General features: G+C 37.8%; 1 protein-coding gene across 3 annotated transcripts in view; it reads right to left on the reverse strand.

Moving 5' to 3' along the window:
• The window catches only part of LOC123684400 (gamma-aminobutyric acid receptor alpha-like), a 97436-nt gene that overhangs the window by 6273 nt on the left and 71067 nt on the right, over nt 1–20096 (reverse strand). For all 3 annotated transcript variants that reach the window (XM_045623646.1, XM_045623648.1, XM_045623647.1), the window contains exons 5-6: nt 11270–11352; nt 7051–7200 (exon numbers count right to left, since the gene is read on the reverse strand). In XM_045623646.1, the coding sequence (XP_045479602.1) occupies nt 7051–7200; nt 11270–11352 (233 nt within the window). The remainder of the gene's footprint in view (nt 1–7050; nt 7201–11269; nt 11353–20096) is intronic.

The raw sequence follows: 20096 nt of genomic DNA on the forward strand, positions 1-20096 counted from the left end.
GCCATTGAACATTCATAACTTCGGTACTTGGAATCCTAGAAAGCTATAATTTCGGGTAGGGATTACCAATATCAAGTATATCATTTATGTGTGATTAATATGTTCCTAATCATACAAATCCTGTGTGTTCAAAATCACAGGCTTTAACGAGACATACTAAAATGATAAAGGGTGCTTTTTTTTTAATGGAATGACCTGTATACATAAGATGTATTGAAAGCAAACGAAATTTCCTTTTAGACGATATAACAGGTTACTCTACCTAAATTTGCTAATTTTCATAATAAAAAGCAAGTTTTCATCCCTGGAAATATTAAGACACATTTGTTTCAGATATTCATGAAATGTCATTAAACTTGTGAAATATGATAATTTGACTATCGATAATAATTTATGACATTTCATGAATGTCTAAATAGTATATTCTAAAACAAGTTGCAGAATGGGCTCCTATTCCAACAAGAAGTGTTTTTTTATTTATTTATTTATATAAGCAGGAATACATACAGGTGATGATCACCCAACACAGTATCCACTATTTGGAATCTCAAAGTGTGCTTAATTGCTTGATTAACTTAATTGCAAAACAAGTGTTGTGAACATGAGTGTTGGAATTGCATTCTGCAACGAGTATTAGACGATATTTTCTCTATTTCAGTCAAATTTTATGAAATATAGTGGAAATTCAATGAAAAATTCAGATTAAACATCCTAGTGACATTTGTATTGTATTTTGGTAGTTCGCGTGACTGTTACGAAAATTGATAGATTACGGAATTTCAATTTGAATAGTACTTTTCGAATTTTGAAATAATTGATAATTACGCATTAAATTCGTGAATTACGTCTGACGAAATCGCTTTAATATCAACAAAATTAAGAGAAATTGCGTATAATGATGCAACTCATTCCACTAAATCCAAATTATATTACATTGACAACAAAAACAAAAAATATAACTGAAAACAATGCTGTAATCAGTTCATTAAAGCATCCGATTTAACGTGCAGGTTTGAAATTAACAAACAATCAATACTTCGCACGGCCATATTTACGGAACCCCTAATCCGATTTCGCCCATTAATGCAATAAATAAAATACATAAATACACTAGTCATTTCGAAACTGCCATCAGAGGTTAACGATTCACTCTTGGCATACAAACGTTGGACCCATTTGTTTTTATTTTTGATCACTACTTTTAGACGATATTATCGATAACAAGTTATTCATCTCGGTTTCGTTATCGTTTCATATTTTTGTTGTCCGCACAAACTTGAACTTTGGCAACTCTGCATTGGGGCATTGAGCTACTTCAATACCCAATGATTGGGGTTAACGCATCTCCTTTCATTATTTTAATTATATTGCTTCCGTTTCTTGGAATTCTATTGAATGAAAGTGTTGTGATTCATTTGTCGCCGATTTCTTGGAAACAATGATGCAATAACTTTTTATCTTATTGTTTTATGCGATATTGGCATTGACCCTCGATTCTTTGTAGTTATTAATGGATCCAGTAGAAATTTGGATGCAAATTATTATTATTCTTTTTTAAGTAATAAGTATCGGGTGTCCCAAATTCGTTGTCTAGAGAGGGGATCTCAAAATCCCTTTTTAGTCCAGTCATTTAGTATTTTTACTTGGAAAGTTTTCCGGGAGTTTTGAAAATTGTTAATTTTATAGATTTTGTTGCTCTTTCCAAATTTCAACTTTGCCACCTCGTATGTTTGCCGCTCGCGCCGCCATATTGAAAAAATGACGCCCATAAGCAGTTTACGACAAATATCATTTGATGTATTGTATATTGTATGTATTGTATGTATTGTATATATTCACATTGTCCGTCACCGATCGTGTCATTCACCATCCGTTACGTTCAGTATTCTTCGAGAGAATATTTTATCTGATGAAGTCTGTATGAACGTGTCGAAACGTGTCTGAACGGATAATGTGAATTAGCAGACAGTTGCGCTTAGTTCTGGAACACGTAATTTTCGTTGGTAATGGATTCCGAAAAATGATACACTGCGCAAAAAAAATTAACGCACATTATGGAAATCTCAAATTTATTCTACAACTGGAAGTGTTCTCAATGATATAATTATTTTTATCAGAATTATGCATGCATATATCCACTTTCAACGTTTTTCTTCAATACAGATGTTTTTTCCCAGCAGGAATAAAAAAAGATGGGATTATCAGATTTTGAATGTATTGGCTTCATTCTGAAATCAGTTGTTCTCGATCAATTCTAGTGATCAATAGTTTTTCCTTCGATTTATCTACAAGATATAGCACAGTGAACGAATATGCCACAAAATTAGAAAAAATCAAGTTAACAATTTCTATCTTTTCATGTTTACATGGCATAAATGAATGACATAAGAAATGTCGAAATAGTTATTTATAATACAAGTGCAGAAGGCATTGGTATTCTTCCACGAGTTCAAAATTCAAAAACGAGCCACGAAGTGGCGAGTTTTGGAATGAACGAGTGGTAGAATGAGCCTTCTGTACGAGTATTATACATTATTTTCTCTAATTCATTGCATTTTCATTGAAATTAATGAAATATTTCCATAAATATAATTCAGTGCTTTTTGCATTGAAAAATGTTGGTTGGCAGAACTGATTTCTTCAAGGCAAATTGATGAATTGACAGATAAAGCCGTGGCGGAAAGTTCGGAGTGCCAACATAGAATAATAAAATATAACCATGAAAACTGTGTGTTTCTGATATATTCTCGCACGATTTTGTTCTACAAGATGTGGAAGAATGAACGGAATAACCACAGAATTAGAGAAAATAATATACAATGTTGCCATTATAACCATTGTAAATTGCATCGTTCCAATTAGAAAACCCTTTATTTTATAGTCCCCGACGAGAACTAGCCAGCCAGAATCAAGAAACTGGCTCCTCTTGACCATCCAAGTAGAACTAACGGTCCAATTGAAATTTCCCGTTTATTATTTTCCGTACACAACCTCGCAACAAACTATGACATATACGAGAGCGTACGGCGGTGTTTGAGCGTCGAAATATTTCACGGTGCTCCTTTTATAGCGAACAATTTTACCCGGTGGGGGTTGCGGAATGCTTTTGTAACCCCCGGACAGAGAAATGTTTCGCGGATGCCAAGTTTTAAATCGTTGTCCAAACAGAGAGACCGCAAGAATTAAGAAGTGAGTTATGGTCAGAGGCGACGTCTAATCGTCGAGTCCGGAGAGGGCTTTCCGATGGGGCAAAAAGGGCTTTTGTCTCGGCAGTTCCGCAGTGTGAAGATTTGAGGGGCAGCCACTCTCGGGCTGAATTGGATGAAAAACTTGGAAGTTTTCAGACTGATGATTGCCCTGCATTTACGTACAGGGTAGAACGGTGTTTTTTTCGAGGTATATAACTTTAAGTTGGCATTACTGTTCAAGATGGCGACCGATTTAACAGCTGTCAAGTGATTTATTCTCAGTTTGGTTTGGCAATTCATCATGAATAGACTCACGCCTGAACAACGCTTGCAAATAGTGCAATTTTATTTCGAAAATAATGGTTCTGTGCGGAATACGTATCGCGCACTACGTCCATTTTATTTTGTTTAGCGATGAAGCGCACTTCTGATTGAATGGCTACGTCAACAAATAAAACTGCCGCATTTGGAGTGAAGCTAATCCTCAAGTGTATGTCGAAACACCGTTACATACAGAAAAACTGACTGTTTGGCGCGCTTTATGGGCTGATGGAATCATTGGTCCGTATTTCTTCAAAAACGATGATGGCCAGAACGTTACAGTCAATGGTGATCGGTACAGAGCTATGATTACTATATTTTTCATTCCTGAATTGAACAACCATGATGTCCAGGAGCTGTGGTTCCAACAAGACGACGCAACATGTCACACAGCTCGTGCCACAATCGATTTATTGAAAGACACGTTTGGTGACCGCCTAATTTCACGTTTTGGACGCCTCCAAGATCTTGTGATTCAACACCGCTAGACTACTTTCTGTGGGGCTATGTAAAGTCATTGGTCTATGCGGATAAGCAACAAACCCTTGACCATTTGGCAGACAACATTCGCCGTGTTATTGCCGATATACGGCTACAAATGTTGGAAAAAGTCAAGGAAAATTCGACGTCCAGCTTGGACTACATCCGAGCCAGCCGTGGCGGTCATATGCCAGAAATCATATTTAGAATGTAATGCCACAAGATTATCTTGCGGATAAATAAAAATCATGTCAATCGAATAATCCATCGTTGTTTTATTGCAATTTGAAGTTCTATAGCTCTAAAAAAAACACCTTTTATGTACGTATTTAATCTGCTACATCGTTTATCCCAGGTTTCAGTCGCTTGAAATCGTTTTGAAAGGACCTAGTGCTTAACCGAGTTGAAACGACCGATTCTCACTGACCACCGATGGAAACGCCATCGACGACTCGCAACCGCTGACGGAAAAGACACCTTACGCATCCCTTACGCCGTTTAACGCCTCAGAAAGTGCCCATCATCATCGAAACTATATTCGTCCGTGTGTCAAACTCAAACGGCTCTATCTAAGTTTTTACTCTGAGTCTCCAACTTTCTGTAACTCTGGCTCCTGCTATATACGTATTCAATCTGCTATAGCGCTTCTCCCAGGTTTTATTCGCTTGAAATCGCTTTAAAAGCGCCTAGTTCGAGTGAGTTGAAACGACCAAAACTCACTGACTGCCGATAAAAATGCCAACGGCGAATCCCACCGCTGTCGGAAAAGACACCTTACCATACCGCCGTTTAACGCCTCAGAAACTGCCCATCATCATCGAAACTACATTCGTCGGTCCGTCAAACCCAAACGACCGTTAACAAACGACCGCAGTCGCACATAATATTATATCGAATCCCTCAACAGAGTGTTATACGCCCGGGCCGATCGCCCCTCGCCTCCGAATTCGGCCTGAATGCGGGCGTCGGTGCAGAACGGATCGGCCCGCGCCCGCGGACGCGTGATGCCGTCCCGCTACCGGCCGTTATTGGGCCGGGAGATGAATAGAGGCCTCGAAAATTCGCACGCCTGTTTTGCGTCGCGACGCCGGATCCGTTTCGGCGTTTCGGGGAACGATTTATCGGGCGGAAAACGCGTGTACGTCGATTGTCGCCGCTTACCGGGATTAACGGTGGAGTTGATCGGCGCGAAAAAATGTTTTTGTGGGAGATTCAACTGGTTGTAACGCTAGAATACCAGCTGACACTTATTTTTTTAATTCTATAATAATAATGATAGCTCTTCATTTTCAAATTATGAGATACAAGTAAAACAAGTAAAGGGTGTTTTTTTTAGAGGTATAGAACTTTAAATTGCAATAAAACAACGATGGATTATTCGATTGACATGAATTTTATTTATCCGCAAGATAATCTTGTGGCATTACATTTTAAATATGATTACTGGCATATGACCTGGCTCGGATGTAGTCCAATCTAAACGTCCAATTTTCGATTACTTTTTCCAACATTTGTGGCCGTATATCGGCAATAACACGGCGAATGTTGTCTTCCAAATGGTCAAGGGTTTGTGGCTTATCCGCATAGACCAATGACTTTACATAGCCCCACAGAAAGAAGTCTAGCGGTGTTAAATCACAAGATCTTGGAGGCCAATTCACAGGTCCAAAACGTGAAATTAGGCGGTCACCAAACGTGTCTTTCAATAAATCGATTGTGGCACGAGCTGTGTGACATGTTGCGCCGTCTTGTTGGAACCACAGCTCCTGGACATCATGGTTGTTCAATTCAGGAATGAAAAAGTTAGTAATCATGGCTCTATACCGATCACCATTGACTGTAACGTTCTGGCCATCATCGTTTTTGAAGAAGTACGGACTGCTCTGATGGACGTTTTTGTCGACGATAAAATGGACGTAGTGCGTGATACGTATTCCGCACAGAACCATTATTTTCGAAATAAAATTGTTCTATTTGCAAGCGTTGTTCAGGCATGAGTCTATTCATGATGAATTGCCAAACCAAATTGAGATTAAATCACTTGACAGCTGTTAAATCGGTTGTCATCTTGAACAGTAATGCCAACTTAAAGTTATATACCTCGAAAAAAAAACACCCTTTAGAAGGAATCACAAGTACAGAAAGTTGGAGACTTCTTGGAAAATGGCGACATCAATCTTCCTTCAAACTACAGACCGGTTGCACTACTTCCAGTCATTGTGAAAATTGTAGAAAAAATAATGGTAATAAGAATGATTAATTACTTAGAGTACGCAAACATCTTGACAAACAGACAGTTTGGATTCAGGAAAGGGAAAAGCTCGTCGAGGGCAGTGCTCGAATTAGTCGACTTCACTACTGAAGGCTTCGAAAACAAAGAATCAACTCTTGGAATATTCCTCGATTTGAGCAAGACGTCTTTACTAACATTTCGTTGGAAACACTGAGATACTATGGCTTGAAGGCATAACACACAATTTACTCGCATTATATCTTAATGAGAGGAAGCAATGAGTATTGTATAATGAAGAACTCAGTAGCTTACAAACAATCTTGAATGGAGTTCCACAAGGAAGTGTCCTTGGGCCAGTACTTTTTTGATTTATATCAATGACTTGCCAATTTCAATGACAACGTTCACAATGCTTTTCGCCGATGACACATCCTGGTAACTTGGAAAACTCTTGAATATTAGAAATATTCTGGCCTGTTCAATTGAATTTAAATATACATTATCAAAATAAAAGACAAAATCAGTTACGCAACGCACTGAAAAAAAGTGAAATGCTCATTTTATTAATCCATCCACAAAAGTGATAGCTGCGCAACGAATAAAATTAACCAAATCGGTATGGAGTGGATCGTGGACTATATTAACCAATAGAAACAACCAAATCTACTACACATTCTGTATCCATTTATCGCTCCCCAGTTCTCTTATTCCAAGATTTTTTGGTTGTTTGTAAAATAAATAATCTCTTAAAATTAACTAGTAGTCGTAGTGTTAATAAAAAAAGAAATCTCCAAATGGAAAACCCTATATGTGGACCCCATTTCTTACCCGCATGTGTGTCGCTATTAGACAAAGTATCCGTTCTATTGGCAGCAGGTGTAGCAATAAGGTCAAACTGAGACAGCTTCATATCTTCCGCTATTGCAACTTGTCTGATGTCGTTCCACTTGTAGATCAGATCTTGAGAGGTGTAACCAACTGAAAAACACATCAAAATACAAAAAAAAATCATTCCAAAATTATAATGTAAGTTTGCGGGTCCCACTTTTAGTCTTAATCATGAACAATGTTGAAAAGCACAAAAGTAATTCTTATTCAGGGTGTCCCGTAAAGACCACGTCAAACCGAGGGAGAATGTAGATCAAAGGATAACCCACCTGCTATGACAAAATTCTTATTATAAAAGTCTTACCGTTTTCGAGATATTTTTTTTTTTAAAATAAAGAATTTTTGCGCCTTTCAATAGTTTTGTCTTTACGGTTGGTACAATTTTACATCTTTTTGGTTGATTTTTTCAGTAAAATATTGCTGAAGAATGAATTCAACGTTTACGTTAAAAACATCCTCCGAACATTTTAAAGGGGGGCTATGAGAAATATTTTTATTGGAAATTTTGGTAGTGGATTATTTTGTTCATGAAGTTTAGCCCATCGTAGTGGAAAAAAAATGTACCGAGCTACTGCTGCACATTACACCAATAAATTGTCTATTTTATAGTGATTTCAAAAAGGTATCACACAAGTCATTTGTTATTCAAAGAAAAAATATATGGCTGTATTTATCCAAATGGGTACGTTTCTGACAAAATCAAGTTTGTCAATTCTGTCAAGAAATCTTCGATATTGCATTACTTAGTGAACAATATGGCAATTTTTTACGTGCGAAAATATTACTCCCATAATTATCCATCTCAACGAAATTCAATTTTGCCGGCAAATTAACCAAAAAGATGTAAAATTGTACCAACCGTGAGGACAAAACTATTGAAAGGGGCAAAAATTCATTATTTAAAAAAAAAAAAATATCTCGAAAACGGTAAGACTTTTATAATGAGAATTTTATCATAGCAGGTGGGTTATCCTTTGATCTACATTCTCCCTCGGTTTGACGTGGTCTTTACGGGACATCCTGTATATAAAATATATTCAGCAATGTTTTCTCCGGTTTGTCTTGTAATCCCGAAGAAAATGCCCAAATCTAAATTCGATATACCGAAATAACCCCATCACAGAACAAAAAGAAAACTTCGGATTTCCCTTGTATAAATCCCTTCATATTATTCCGATTTGATATGTTAAGAAGCAGAAAGGTAGGAGATGCAACGATAATTTGAATTTTAGATGGGGGCGATTTACATGGGATGGATCCAAGGTGGATCCTGTATTATTTAGACCTTTCAACAGGTATTGAACTGGGAGCTGTATGCGTTGAAGATTTGGGGTTGAGCTTGTGAGGAATAGGTACACGGAAACGAGGTTTCAAATACGGTTTCTAGAGTGAACTAGAATTGGTAAATTACTCGATTTACATATAGGGAGAATGTATGGATGAAAAGAGAGTATGGTAAGTTTTTGAAAATCGGTAAACTATGATTCGTTCAAATACATATACACTGTGTCCGTAAAGTATGGAAAAAATTCATTTTCAGCTAAACAGATCATTTTAAGAAATAATCCTGAAACACGTCGATTTTTGATTTCAATTTACCGTATTTTAAAATAATAATTTAATATACAGGGTGAATTACTTTCCAGTTATGACGTCACTGTCATTTTTTCCAATTGGTACAGGGTGCAAAAAATTGGATAGTTTTGTGTGTGCTCATAAAGTAACGCGTAACTTTCTTTATTAGTTAAATTAACAATATTATCAAAAATACTTATTGTCTAGCGACATGAAACAAAAAATTACCCACAGGGGCAGACCAGGAGAGATCCTCTGTAATGATGACACCAAGGTCATTATGCTGCCTGCATGACTCCAGAACACGGCCATCAAAAAAGTATTGATGCCTCGGGTTGTATCTACCAAGATGAAGGACCTTGCACTTATCCACGTTCATAGGGAGGAGCCATTGGTGACACCACCCATCCAACCGCACCAGGTCACCTCGAAGGACATCAGGAAAGCGTGCATCATAAAATAATTTGATATCGTCTGCGTATTGAGAACAGAAAGCCGAAGGTAAGTGTGGGAGATCCGAAACATAAATCAGGAAAAGAAGCGGACCCAAAACAGAGCCCTGAGGGACTCCACTAATAACTGACCTGACATCCAAAAAAGAATCACCCACTCTAAACGAAAAATAACTGCCAGTGATGAACGAACGGAGCCAAGCCAAAAAACAGCCTCTAATGCCAAAATGCTCGAGTTTGTAGAGAAGGCGATTAAAAGGAACACGGTCGAAGGCTCAGGAGAAGTCCAAATAGATAACATCCATTGGTATCCCACAGTCAAGAGACTTGGTCCAGCTCTGAAGGCATTGCAGGAGGCATGTGACGACCGAACGCCCAGGCAGGAAACCATGCTGGCACTCAGGAATTATGTTGTTTTCAGTCAAAAAATTGAGCAATTTATTACAAACAACTCTCTCAGCAATCTTGGATATGATAGGAAGGAGACTAATTGGGCGGTAATTGCTCGGGCATAGTTTTTCCCCCTTCTTGAAGACAGGAGTTATCCTTGATATCTTCCAAGCAGATGGTAATTGACATGAGCTGAGGGATAATCTTATTAGGACAGTTATCGGCAGTGAGAGAGATGTGGAGCATTTCTTCAGCAATCCAGCAGGGATATTACCCATACCAGGGGCGGCAGATGGATCCAACTCAGATGAAAGCTTCAGTATTTCTTCCTCACTGACATCAATAGATTTGAGCGAGTTGACAACACGGGGAGAAGTAATGCAGGGCAGAGGGGCCCCCCGGCTCTGCAGAAAAGGAATTGGTTAAAACATTGGCGAAGACTGCAGAACATTCTGGGTCACCAGAACACAGATCACCTGATTCATCTCTGACACGAGGGGATTGAAACCTTAGAGCTGAGAGTGTTTCGAATATATTTATAAAATTTTTTCCGGTTATTGGGTTGGGTAAGAGATTCATGAAACAACTTTCTTGTAAGTGATGTTTTGAATTTGAATATTGTCGGCATTATATTCGAAGATTTGGCCATTTGGCTCGAATTCTCACCGATATGGCATATCCAAGATGAGATGCGAAGACTCCATGCAGAAACGCACGATCTACTCTAACAAAAACTGAGATAGAACTCGTTCGAAGTCGAAGCAAAACCCATTTTTACTCCTTTCCACCGCTTCCAACACGTGGGTGTCACTCACGCGGACCAACTTTCCAGTGAGACGCAGGAATGTAATGAATTTATCCATGAAGCCTTCAAAGGTTGTTACCCTTCATGTTTTTTTTTGCAAGTACTTTCCACTCATAGCAGAATCAGTTTGTTGCTTCTAGACATATGTTATATGATAATACGGAACTCTAAGGTCGTCAGATTGATTATGTGATTTTAAGTTCCCAAGTTTGACTTGGCCGTTGCTTTTGAGACACTTTTGAGCTGCACACTAGGTATTCTGCCTGCAACACAAAGGGTTTATTGTCCAGAAGCTTCAATTTCAACCCATACAATCCAGTGCACCCATCTGATTTCGATCCATTTGCGCACCTAACCAATGTTCAGTTGATTCCCGAAATCAACATCACGTCGATGGCACTTATGACAATTGTAAGTGGCGTTTTGAATTTAAATATTGTCGGCATTATATTCGAAGATTTGGTCATTTGGCTCGAATTCTCCCTTCCACCGCTTCCAACACGTGGGTGTCACTCACGCGGGCCAACTTTCCTTCGCAGAAACCCGCAAAAGATACCAAGAGATGCAAGAACGACCTTTTTTTGTCTCCGTCGACAAATAGACTCCCTTATGTGCCCCGTCTAATCCGATTGCGAGCCGTGCACCGCAAATAATAAAGCACGAAACTTGGGCCAAACTTTGGTCGTCGCATTTCCGATACGGAGATATTTCAACGAACCCCTTCCCCCGCCCCTATAAAAATAAACAGTCGACGATCGGATGAGCGACAAACGCGATTTCGAACAGGCCAAATCGACCTTTCCGCTTCTTAACTTCCCCGTCGAGGAAAAAGACATCATCGTCTTCTCCGAGCCGTGGGTTGAGGTAGGGTGTATTAGGAGAGGGGGTGCGTTAGACCACCTGTTGATCAGGTTGGTCGTGGCGCCCGGGGACTTACAGGAGCCGAACTTGAGGGGGCACCTCTGGATGTCCATGGGGAAGTCCTCCAGGTTCATCGGGCAGCCCGCCTTGATGGTCAGCCTGCAACGGAAAACCTTTTGAAAGTTAATTTTTCATTCGAAGGTTCAATGTTACTGTACTGGTCATTTTTCAGATCAACTTCATTAAAGAACGCAATGGGGGAATTTATTAGTAGAAAAGATGGATTGTGGAAATTGTTTCAGTCGTTGAATGGACTAGTTATCATTTTTTGTTAAGGATTAATTCTAAAAATTCAAGTAAAATGAAACAAAAATGTGGAAGAATCATTGAAATATCTCTAGAAATGAAAAAGTTATGGGACGTTGAAGTTGCGCTTGGAAGAATAATTTAATAGTCTAGTGTGTGACGTCACGCCACTTACACGAGGCGACTGGTATTCGCAGAGTGCTTACGAATTCATTGATGTGCAATCACTTGTGCCGTTCGTGTCGTGTTTTGTTCGTTACACGGTGGCTGAAATAAAAAAAATCTTACAAATATTGTATTGTGCCTATGTGTGCAAGCACGACAATTGAAAACCCCAATAAATTGTTTTTTAATGTACCAAATGACATGAATCAAAGGAAGAAGTGGTGCAAATTAATGAGGCGTGACTTAATTGTACCTAAAACTACTTCATATGTGTGTGAAGATCATTTTGATGTAAGTACCTATCAGTACTAGCTGTCTATTTCTGATAATAAAAATACTAAGGTGTAAGTTGGTTTGAAATAAGTTATTGAGTAAAAATAACTTTGTCCTTTCACGAAGCCTTCTTCCATTATGGTGACATAAAAACAAAACTCGAGTTAAAACTACACTGTACAACTACAAACGGCGCGAGAGCCTTGGCGCGGCTAAGTATTTGAACCTAATTTATGGTCCAGCGATCACAGGCAAGTGGCGTGACGTCACAGACGAGTCGGAGACCAAAGACGTTCCGCGCTAAAATACGTAAATTTAAATAATCTATTTCTCAGTCATTTATTGATGGATTTTCAAAAATTTTTCACTGATTTATCAGTTTTGCTCTATTTTTTAATTCTTTCGTGTCAAATATAGTATTATCATTATATGAAATTGAAATTGAAATCAACATCACTAAACTAGTCCATTGACACAACTGTCGTCTATATACGCATGGGGTTTGAGCTTCATTTAGCAATTGGTTTTTCTCAAAACGTTCAAGAATGCCTACTTCATCGGAGCAAATTCAGACAGCAAAATAGACTTATCAAGTTCTCTAATTCCTGGATTGTTTTCGGTTCCAAAAAGTTATTTTTTCCTGCCTAGGCCGTCAAAATTTATACCTACCGATTTTAATATGTTTACATAGATACACTTTGGAGAGTAGGTAAATTCACGCTTAAAACCAACTCACATCAAGAATATACATTTTGCAAATATATCATTAGATACTTATGGAACACTTATTATATCTATTTTAGCATATTTATAGTTATGTTACAGCTTTTGCAATTATTAAATATAAGATGACTTCTACCTGAAAAGTTATTCTCTTTTTTTATAGCACTTCTTATCACCTGAATAGTCAGTAATATTCCAGTTTCGGTAATGATGATACTGACAGATTACTCTTCGACCTTTCCCTTCTAAATATTTTATCTGAGATATCCCCCAATTATTTCTTTGGCAACGTTCAAGGATCTTTAGCCCCCATATATCTTGAAAGTAATTGAATCTGCTCTAGCACTGACCAAAATTGTTGCTGATGACCAACAGATACAATATCTTGGGTATTTATGTGCTTTAGGCAAATTTAAAGTTTGCAACAGTTTGAGGAATTTTGGCAGACCACTATTTACCTACAACCTTTCCCAATTGAGATTAATTGTGTCATTATTTGTCATTACTAGCATACGATTGAATAAATTCTCTTATTTATGTGTGGTCATCCCCACTTCGCCATTGAAAGAGAATACTCGTTCATTCAATATCGTATCACGTATATGTTTCGATTGTTCCTCTGGACCATGAGTATTGTCTCGAATAGCGTTGATTATCTTATTCGCATTTTCTAAACCTGTATTCTATTAGGTATTGGCATAATGAATGTCCTGGTTTGTTTATCAGACAAAAAGACGATAAATGAATCGATTTTCAAGGAAACGATTCCATAGGCAATGAAGTTATAATCGAAAATTGGTATTCATTTGGAAAATTTATTAATTTATACCAATGTCGAATGCAATTTCAGAAAAAATAGTATGTGATCTTCATAGTAAAAACATATTTCCGAAATCCAAACTTTGTTGTTGTTCAGATGTGTCCCGCACATCTTAATATCATGACTATCCAATTCAAATATAAGTAAATATTAAACCTAAATCAACAACAATTAACTGACGATTTCATAGGTAATGAGCTTGTAATCGTAAATCAATTTTGATTTTGAGAATTCAGCAATTGTCGTTCTAGAAAGCATCGCTTTTACTACTGGATGTACAATGTATTGATTTTTCGGCCACTTTTTCTCTTCCGAAAGCTCATTTGCCTTATGCCTGCAAATATTGGTAACTCTTCGGTTGTTTGGTTGTCGATTCTTATTGTTATTGCGTTATTTATTTTAGATTCCTAATTATTATTGCGTTTGGTGTTCGTTTTTTCGTTTCGTTTGATATTTTTACATATTGTAGTTTTATTCCGTCGTTTTTCATATCAATGAAACATACATATGTCCGATAGTTGAACTCAATAGGCTTCTCCTTCACTTGTCTTAAAATGAACAGCGCGACATTTTTCCTGAATCCTTTTGCTCATCTCTATTCCCTATGACATCCTTTGATAATACTGGTGAACTGTTTCATGTAGGTGCAGAGTAGGGTAAATCCTATATAATTCTCCGGGTTGGTTTTTTGTCCCCTTTTAATTGTCACTTCATCCTCCGCCTCTTCCTCGGTTGCATTATTCTGATCTTCTTTTCATCGTTGTTATATAGTTTTCCGAAGTACGTTTCCCACTCATGTAAATGAACTTTTTTGGTTTGGACGTACTCGTTAATTGCATTTTTTCTATTCTTGAGCATTTTTCTGACTTCTTTTTGTGCTCCATACATATCACGTTCCATGTCGGTAGTAAACTTCTTATGGGGTGCTGATGCCACCACTCTTAGTACGGCAGCTTTGGCCTTGGTTTTTTTCTGCTGCTGAATACTGTTGTTCCGTTTGGCTCAATAGTTCTCATGTTCATAAAATAGATGCACAGCTTAACGTTTCTATGAGAATTATCAGTGAAACTATTAGATCCACACCTTTACATTGGTTGTCAGTGCTATCACATATACTTCCGCCTCATATTCGTAGACATATTCTACCCGAAATTATTTCCAATTGTATCTTATTTTCCAGATACTAGAACTACCAGATTAAAGTCATGCAAATCTTTATGGATTAATACCTTCCTCCAATCTAATGAAAGTGACAAGGAAATTTGGCGTTCGGAATGGAGTTCTTGTAATGTCTTCAAGAAAGGTCTATCGTTGATCCTTCAGAGAAAGTTCTAGGTTTCAATCTTCCCAGGAAAAATTTGTGTATTTTAAATAGACTTGGGACTGGTCATGGTCGTTGCAATAGTTTGCTCTTCATATGGCATAATATTGAAAGCCCACTATGTGATTGTGGTTTGGAAGAAACCACTGACCATTGACTTGCCCAATATATAAATTTCATGGTGGTTTCCAAGCTATCCATTCAGCTTCAGATTCTTTTTAAGAATGAGTCGCTAACTTCAAATTAATATAATGGAAACTAATATTTAATACTTCTTTCTGGTTCTTTTTTTTGTTTTCAGATTCAAATATGAAGTCGTCAACCGTTAGTGAAGAGAAAGGATGGAGAAGATTTTGTTTGGATGAAAACGTAGTCCTTCAATATGAATTATGTCAGCTTATTCTGTAAACAAATACACAAACCAGTCACTGCACTTATACGAGACAGAGGTTTTGCTGAGGTTTGACTAAACCAGGGTTTGGTGTTATTTCTCGAATTAAGATTGATCTTTTTTTTCCTATCGCCCTTCTAACTACATCAAATTGTATCATTCTTCTTGGAAAATCCTTTATAAAGTGAGAAATTATTTTATTTGTCTAAAGTAAGTGAGAAAAACCCTCAAAATTAATGTTCCTCTGATTCTAAAATGGTCTCCATGGCAAAATAGACGTTCAAGACATCCAAGAGGCCACAAGTTGAGGGCACGCCTATTATTATTAACAGACAAGAAGGCTGAGAACGTGCCTCGAATGGAATGAACCCTTTTTCGCTGCAATTTGGGCACTCGGAGGGACCCGAATATGGTTTGTGTTTGTTCTTCTGGATGCTCCCGAATCGATAGATTTGAAAGGGTGGAAAATCGAAGTTTTCGGGGATGGAAATCTAACATCGGAAATATTCATGGAAAGCAATCTACATAATTCGAGGAAATGTTGTTATTATCTTGGAATCCCTTTCAAATATTCAACATCTCCGTTCTGTTCCCGCAGTTTCACATGAGCGCTCAAATGAAATTATAGGGGTGAATATTTTCGAAAAGTTTTATTAGTTTTATCAATGTCATATTAAAGAATTTTCAATTGAGTGAAACCAACCATTGCGTTCGTTTCAAATTATGTTGATGACTTGTAGCTTTTGTTTGTGTTAAAATAGAACAAATGTAGGATCCAGTTATTGTTCCCTGTAAATAATTGCGATGGTCAACTGGATGCTTGGAGACCTAGTAGTTTATTCTCGTGTCGAAGGCATGACAGTTTCAATGAATTTACAGGGAACGAATTGTTATTGTACATATAATATAAAAAGGATGTGTTATTCTTCGAGGTGTCGAAGATAGGTCATGGAGTTGTAAATTTTGAAGAGATTTACTGGGGGGTTGTGAAAGTTCGAAGACAATACGGTCGTACCAGATGTGTCACATCTGTGTATCAGGTTCTAGTCCTTCGAGAATATTCGATTTCCAGGAATCCGCGAAGATCTTTGTGGGCGGTACGGCAAAATTCTTATTGGAATAGGGGATGGTACTTTCCCTAAGGGTGTAGTCAAGCCGAAATAAGGGAGGTCGATATTCGAGACTGGGTAAGTTCCAATCGGCAGAGGGACAGTTCACGTTAAGTCGAAGACGAGTAAAGTTTAAGTTCGGTCTAACTCGAAGTAAGAGTAAGTTCAGTCGGTTGAAACTTAAGACGTAAGACGAAAAGACGGTTCGCGGACTAGACTAAGACGAGTCGCGAACAAATCAAAGACGAGACGACCGAAAACTTGAAGTACGACAAAGACGTGATACTCGAAGACGTTTCGAGTAATTCAAACTAGAGTTGAAGACGAAATTCAGTACCGTAGTGAGAAAGTTGTAATTAGGACGTTATTAGGATCTTCTCAATATTGAGTTTGTACTGTATAATTGTGGCTTTGTAAATAGATGTGAATGATTCAAAAGAGTTTAATTATTACAAATCCAACAAAGTCACGGAGAAAAAGACGAAAGGCCAGGTAATCGAATCATACCTCTAGACGATCGATTAACCAAGCCCACACAAATATTATCTCTACTATCCGAACGCTAAATTGTAGATATAAAGAACAAACTTTGCTGGTGGCACCAGTTGATGAAAGAAGTATCATATTCCTTGGCGTATACAGGGTGATTCACCGCGATGGCCTATTAGGAGTTTATGGAAAACTGATCACAATATTGTGATGAAAATTTGCATGTTGGGGTTTGTGACGATGATCCTTCTCCCTAAAATATTTTCAGATCTCTACAACTTTTGGTTATACCGGAAACAGACTACTACTCTCTTATTTCAAAGGGTCCACCCATTATATTTATATTTTCAGGGCAAATGTATGTACATTTGTTGAATAAAGTCGGTTTATTATTATTATATTATTGCCTCATTAGATAGCTTTTTCAATGACAATTTCAGCAATATGTCATATCATGAGTAACAACTCAACAGTTCATTCTTATGAAAAAAAATTGTAATGAATTATTCGTAATTGTATTAGTTTATGGATTTATAAACAATTCCAACGAAGAATCAGTTATAATTCATGAAATGTGAAATTTAGTTATCCAAGCATCGAATTTGATTTTTTTTCTGTGTTTTCCGCAAACTACTCCACACAGTTAGGAATTGCGGTAACTCCTAATTCAAAGTTCTTCCTCGATAACTCTTGAAGTATTAATTTTAGGTATATGGTTTGCTTACCTCTGTACTTGTCCAATGGTAAAATATGACAGCTTCAAAAGTGGCAGTTGTCCAAATAGCGCACCTTGTATGATTTTTTCCATTAACGAACTTGACCGCAGCATTCGAGATCCAAATCTACCTCAGATATTTCATAGGGTTTTTCCATTGAGAGTTATCGTGCTTACAGACGGCCAGAATGGACTAGTTTAGTGATGTTGATAATACTATATTTGACACGATAGAATTAAAATATAGAGCAAAACTGATAAATCAGTGAAAAAAATTTGAAAATCGATCAATAATTGAGTGAGAAATAGATTATTTAAATTTACGTATTTTAGCGCGGAACGTCTTTGGTCTTCGACTCGTCTGTGACGTCACGCCACTTGCCTGTGATCGCTACACCATAAATTACGTTTAAATACTTAGCCGCGCCAAGGCTCTCGCGCCGTAGTTGTACAGTGTAGTTTTAACTCGAGTTTTGTTTTTATGTCACCATAATGGAAGAAGGCTTCGTGAAAGGACAAAGTTATTTTTACTCAATAACTTATTTCAAACCAACTTACACCTTAGTATTTTTATTATCAGAAATAGACAGCTAGTACTGATAGGTACTTACATCAAAATGATCTTCACACACATATGAAGTAGTTTTAGGTCCAATTAAGTCACGCCTCATTAATTTGCACCACTTCTTCCTTTGATTCATGTCATTTGGTACACGAAAAAACAATTTATTGGGGTTTTTAATTGTCGTGCTTGCACACATAGGCACAATACAATATTTGTAGGATTTTTTTTATTTCAGCCATCGTGTAACGAACAAAACACCACACGAACGGCACAAGTGATTGTACACCAATGAATTCGTAAGCACTCTGCGAATACCAGTCGCCTCGTGTAAGTGGCGTGACGTCATACACTAAACTATGAAATTATTCTTTCAAGCGCAACTTCAAAGTCCCATAACTTTTTCATTTCTAGAGATATTTCAATGATTCTTCCACATTTTTGTTTCATTTTACTTAAATTTTTAGAATTAATCCTTAACAAAAAAATGAAAACTAGTCCATTGAATCTGAACACGGATTCATAATAAGTGAGTAGAATCTTGTCATTCGAGACCAGTACCGGCTGAAAAATATTGAAAAATACTCCGTGACGTGCTCTGTGTTCGGGGAATAAGCGCTCAAAAATCCCCCGGACAAAACCGTCATCTCTTAACCATCAGCGCCCCCTCAGCCCTGATTAGATTAACAAACTCTCGGCGCTCCATCAGGGCCATCTATTATTCAAATTATGAACCGGGTTCTTGGTTCAATTGTGGTAATTGAAATGATATAATCAATTCAATTTGCGGAGAGTCTCGAATCAACAGATAATGGCGCCCCCACTCGGTCCGAAATGGGAATGGAACCCCTTCCTAATTTTACAGGCGCTTTCGGGATCCTCCGGGACCTTGCCGAGATGATGAAACAATGTTAGATCCGGAAATCCGATTACCAGGGACCTGCATACAGAGAAATACGGATCCGGTATCTTGGAGACTAAATGCAGATTTGTAGGGCACTGATTGGTGGTCGCGATTGCAGAAGATATATCGCCTACTCGATATGATAGGAGTGAATGTTTCATACCCGTGCGTGTTTTGTTTTCGAATGTAGAGGGTGTTTTTTTCGAGGTATATAACTTTAAGTTGGCATTACTGTTCAAGATGGCGACCGATTTAACAGCTGTCAAGTGATTTATTCTCAGTTTGGTTTGGTTATTCATCATGAATAGACTCACGCCTTAACAACGCTTGCAAATAGTGCAATTTTATTCAGAAAATAATGGTTTTGTGCGGAATACGTATCGCGCACTACGTCCATTTTATTTTGTTTAGCGATGAAGCGCACTTCTGGTTGAATGGCTACGTCAACAAACAAAACTGCCGCATTTGGAGTGAAGCTAATCTTCAAGTGTATGTCGAAACACCGTTACATCCAGAAAAACTGACTGTTTGGTGCGCTTTATAGGCTGGTGGAATCATTGGTCCGTACTTCTTCAAAAACAATGATGGCCAGAACGTTACAGTCAATGGTGATCGGTATAGAGCCATGATTACTAACTTTTTCATTCCTGAATTGAACAACCATGATGTTCAGGAGCAGTGGCTCCAACAAGACGGCGCAACATGTCACACAGCTCGTGCCACAATCGATTTATTGAAAGACACGTTTGGTGACCGCCTAATTTCACGTTTTGGACCTGTGAATTGGCCTCCAAGATCTTGTGATTTAGACTACTTTCTGTGGGGCTATGTAAAGTCATTGGTCTATGCGGATAAGCCACAAACCCTTGACCATTTGGAAGACAACATTCGCCGTGTTATTGCCGATATACGGCCACAAATGTTGGAAAAAGTCATCGAAAATTGGACGTCCAGATTGGACTACATACGAGCCAGCCGTGGCGGTCATATGCCAGAAATCATATTTAAAATGTAATGCCACAAGATTATCTAGCGGATAAATAAAATTCATGTCAATCGAATAATCCATCGTTGTTTTATTGCAATTTAAAGTTCTACAGCTCTAAAGAAAACACCATTTACAAT

Source organism: Harmonia axyridis, chromosome 7 (genome assembly GCF_914767665.1).
Source record: "Harmonia axyridis chromosome 7, icHarAxyr1.1, whole genome shotgun sequence".
NCBI classification, from domain to species: Eukaryota; Metazoa; Arthropoda; class Insecta; order Coleoptera; family Coccinellidae; genus Harmonia; species Harmonia axyridis.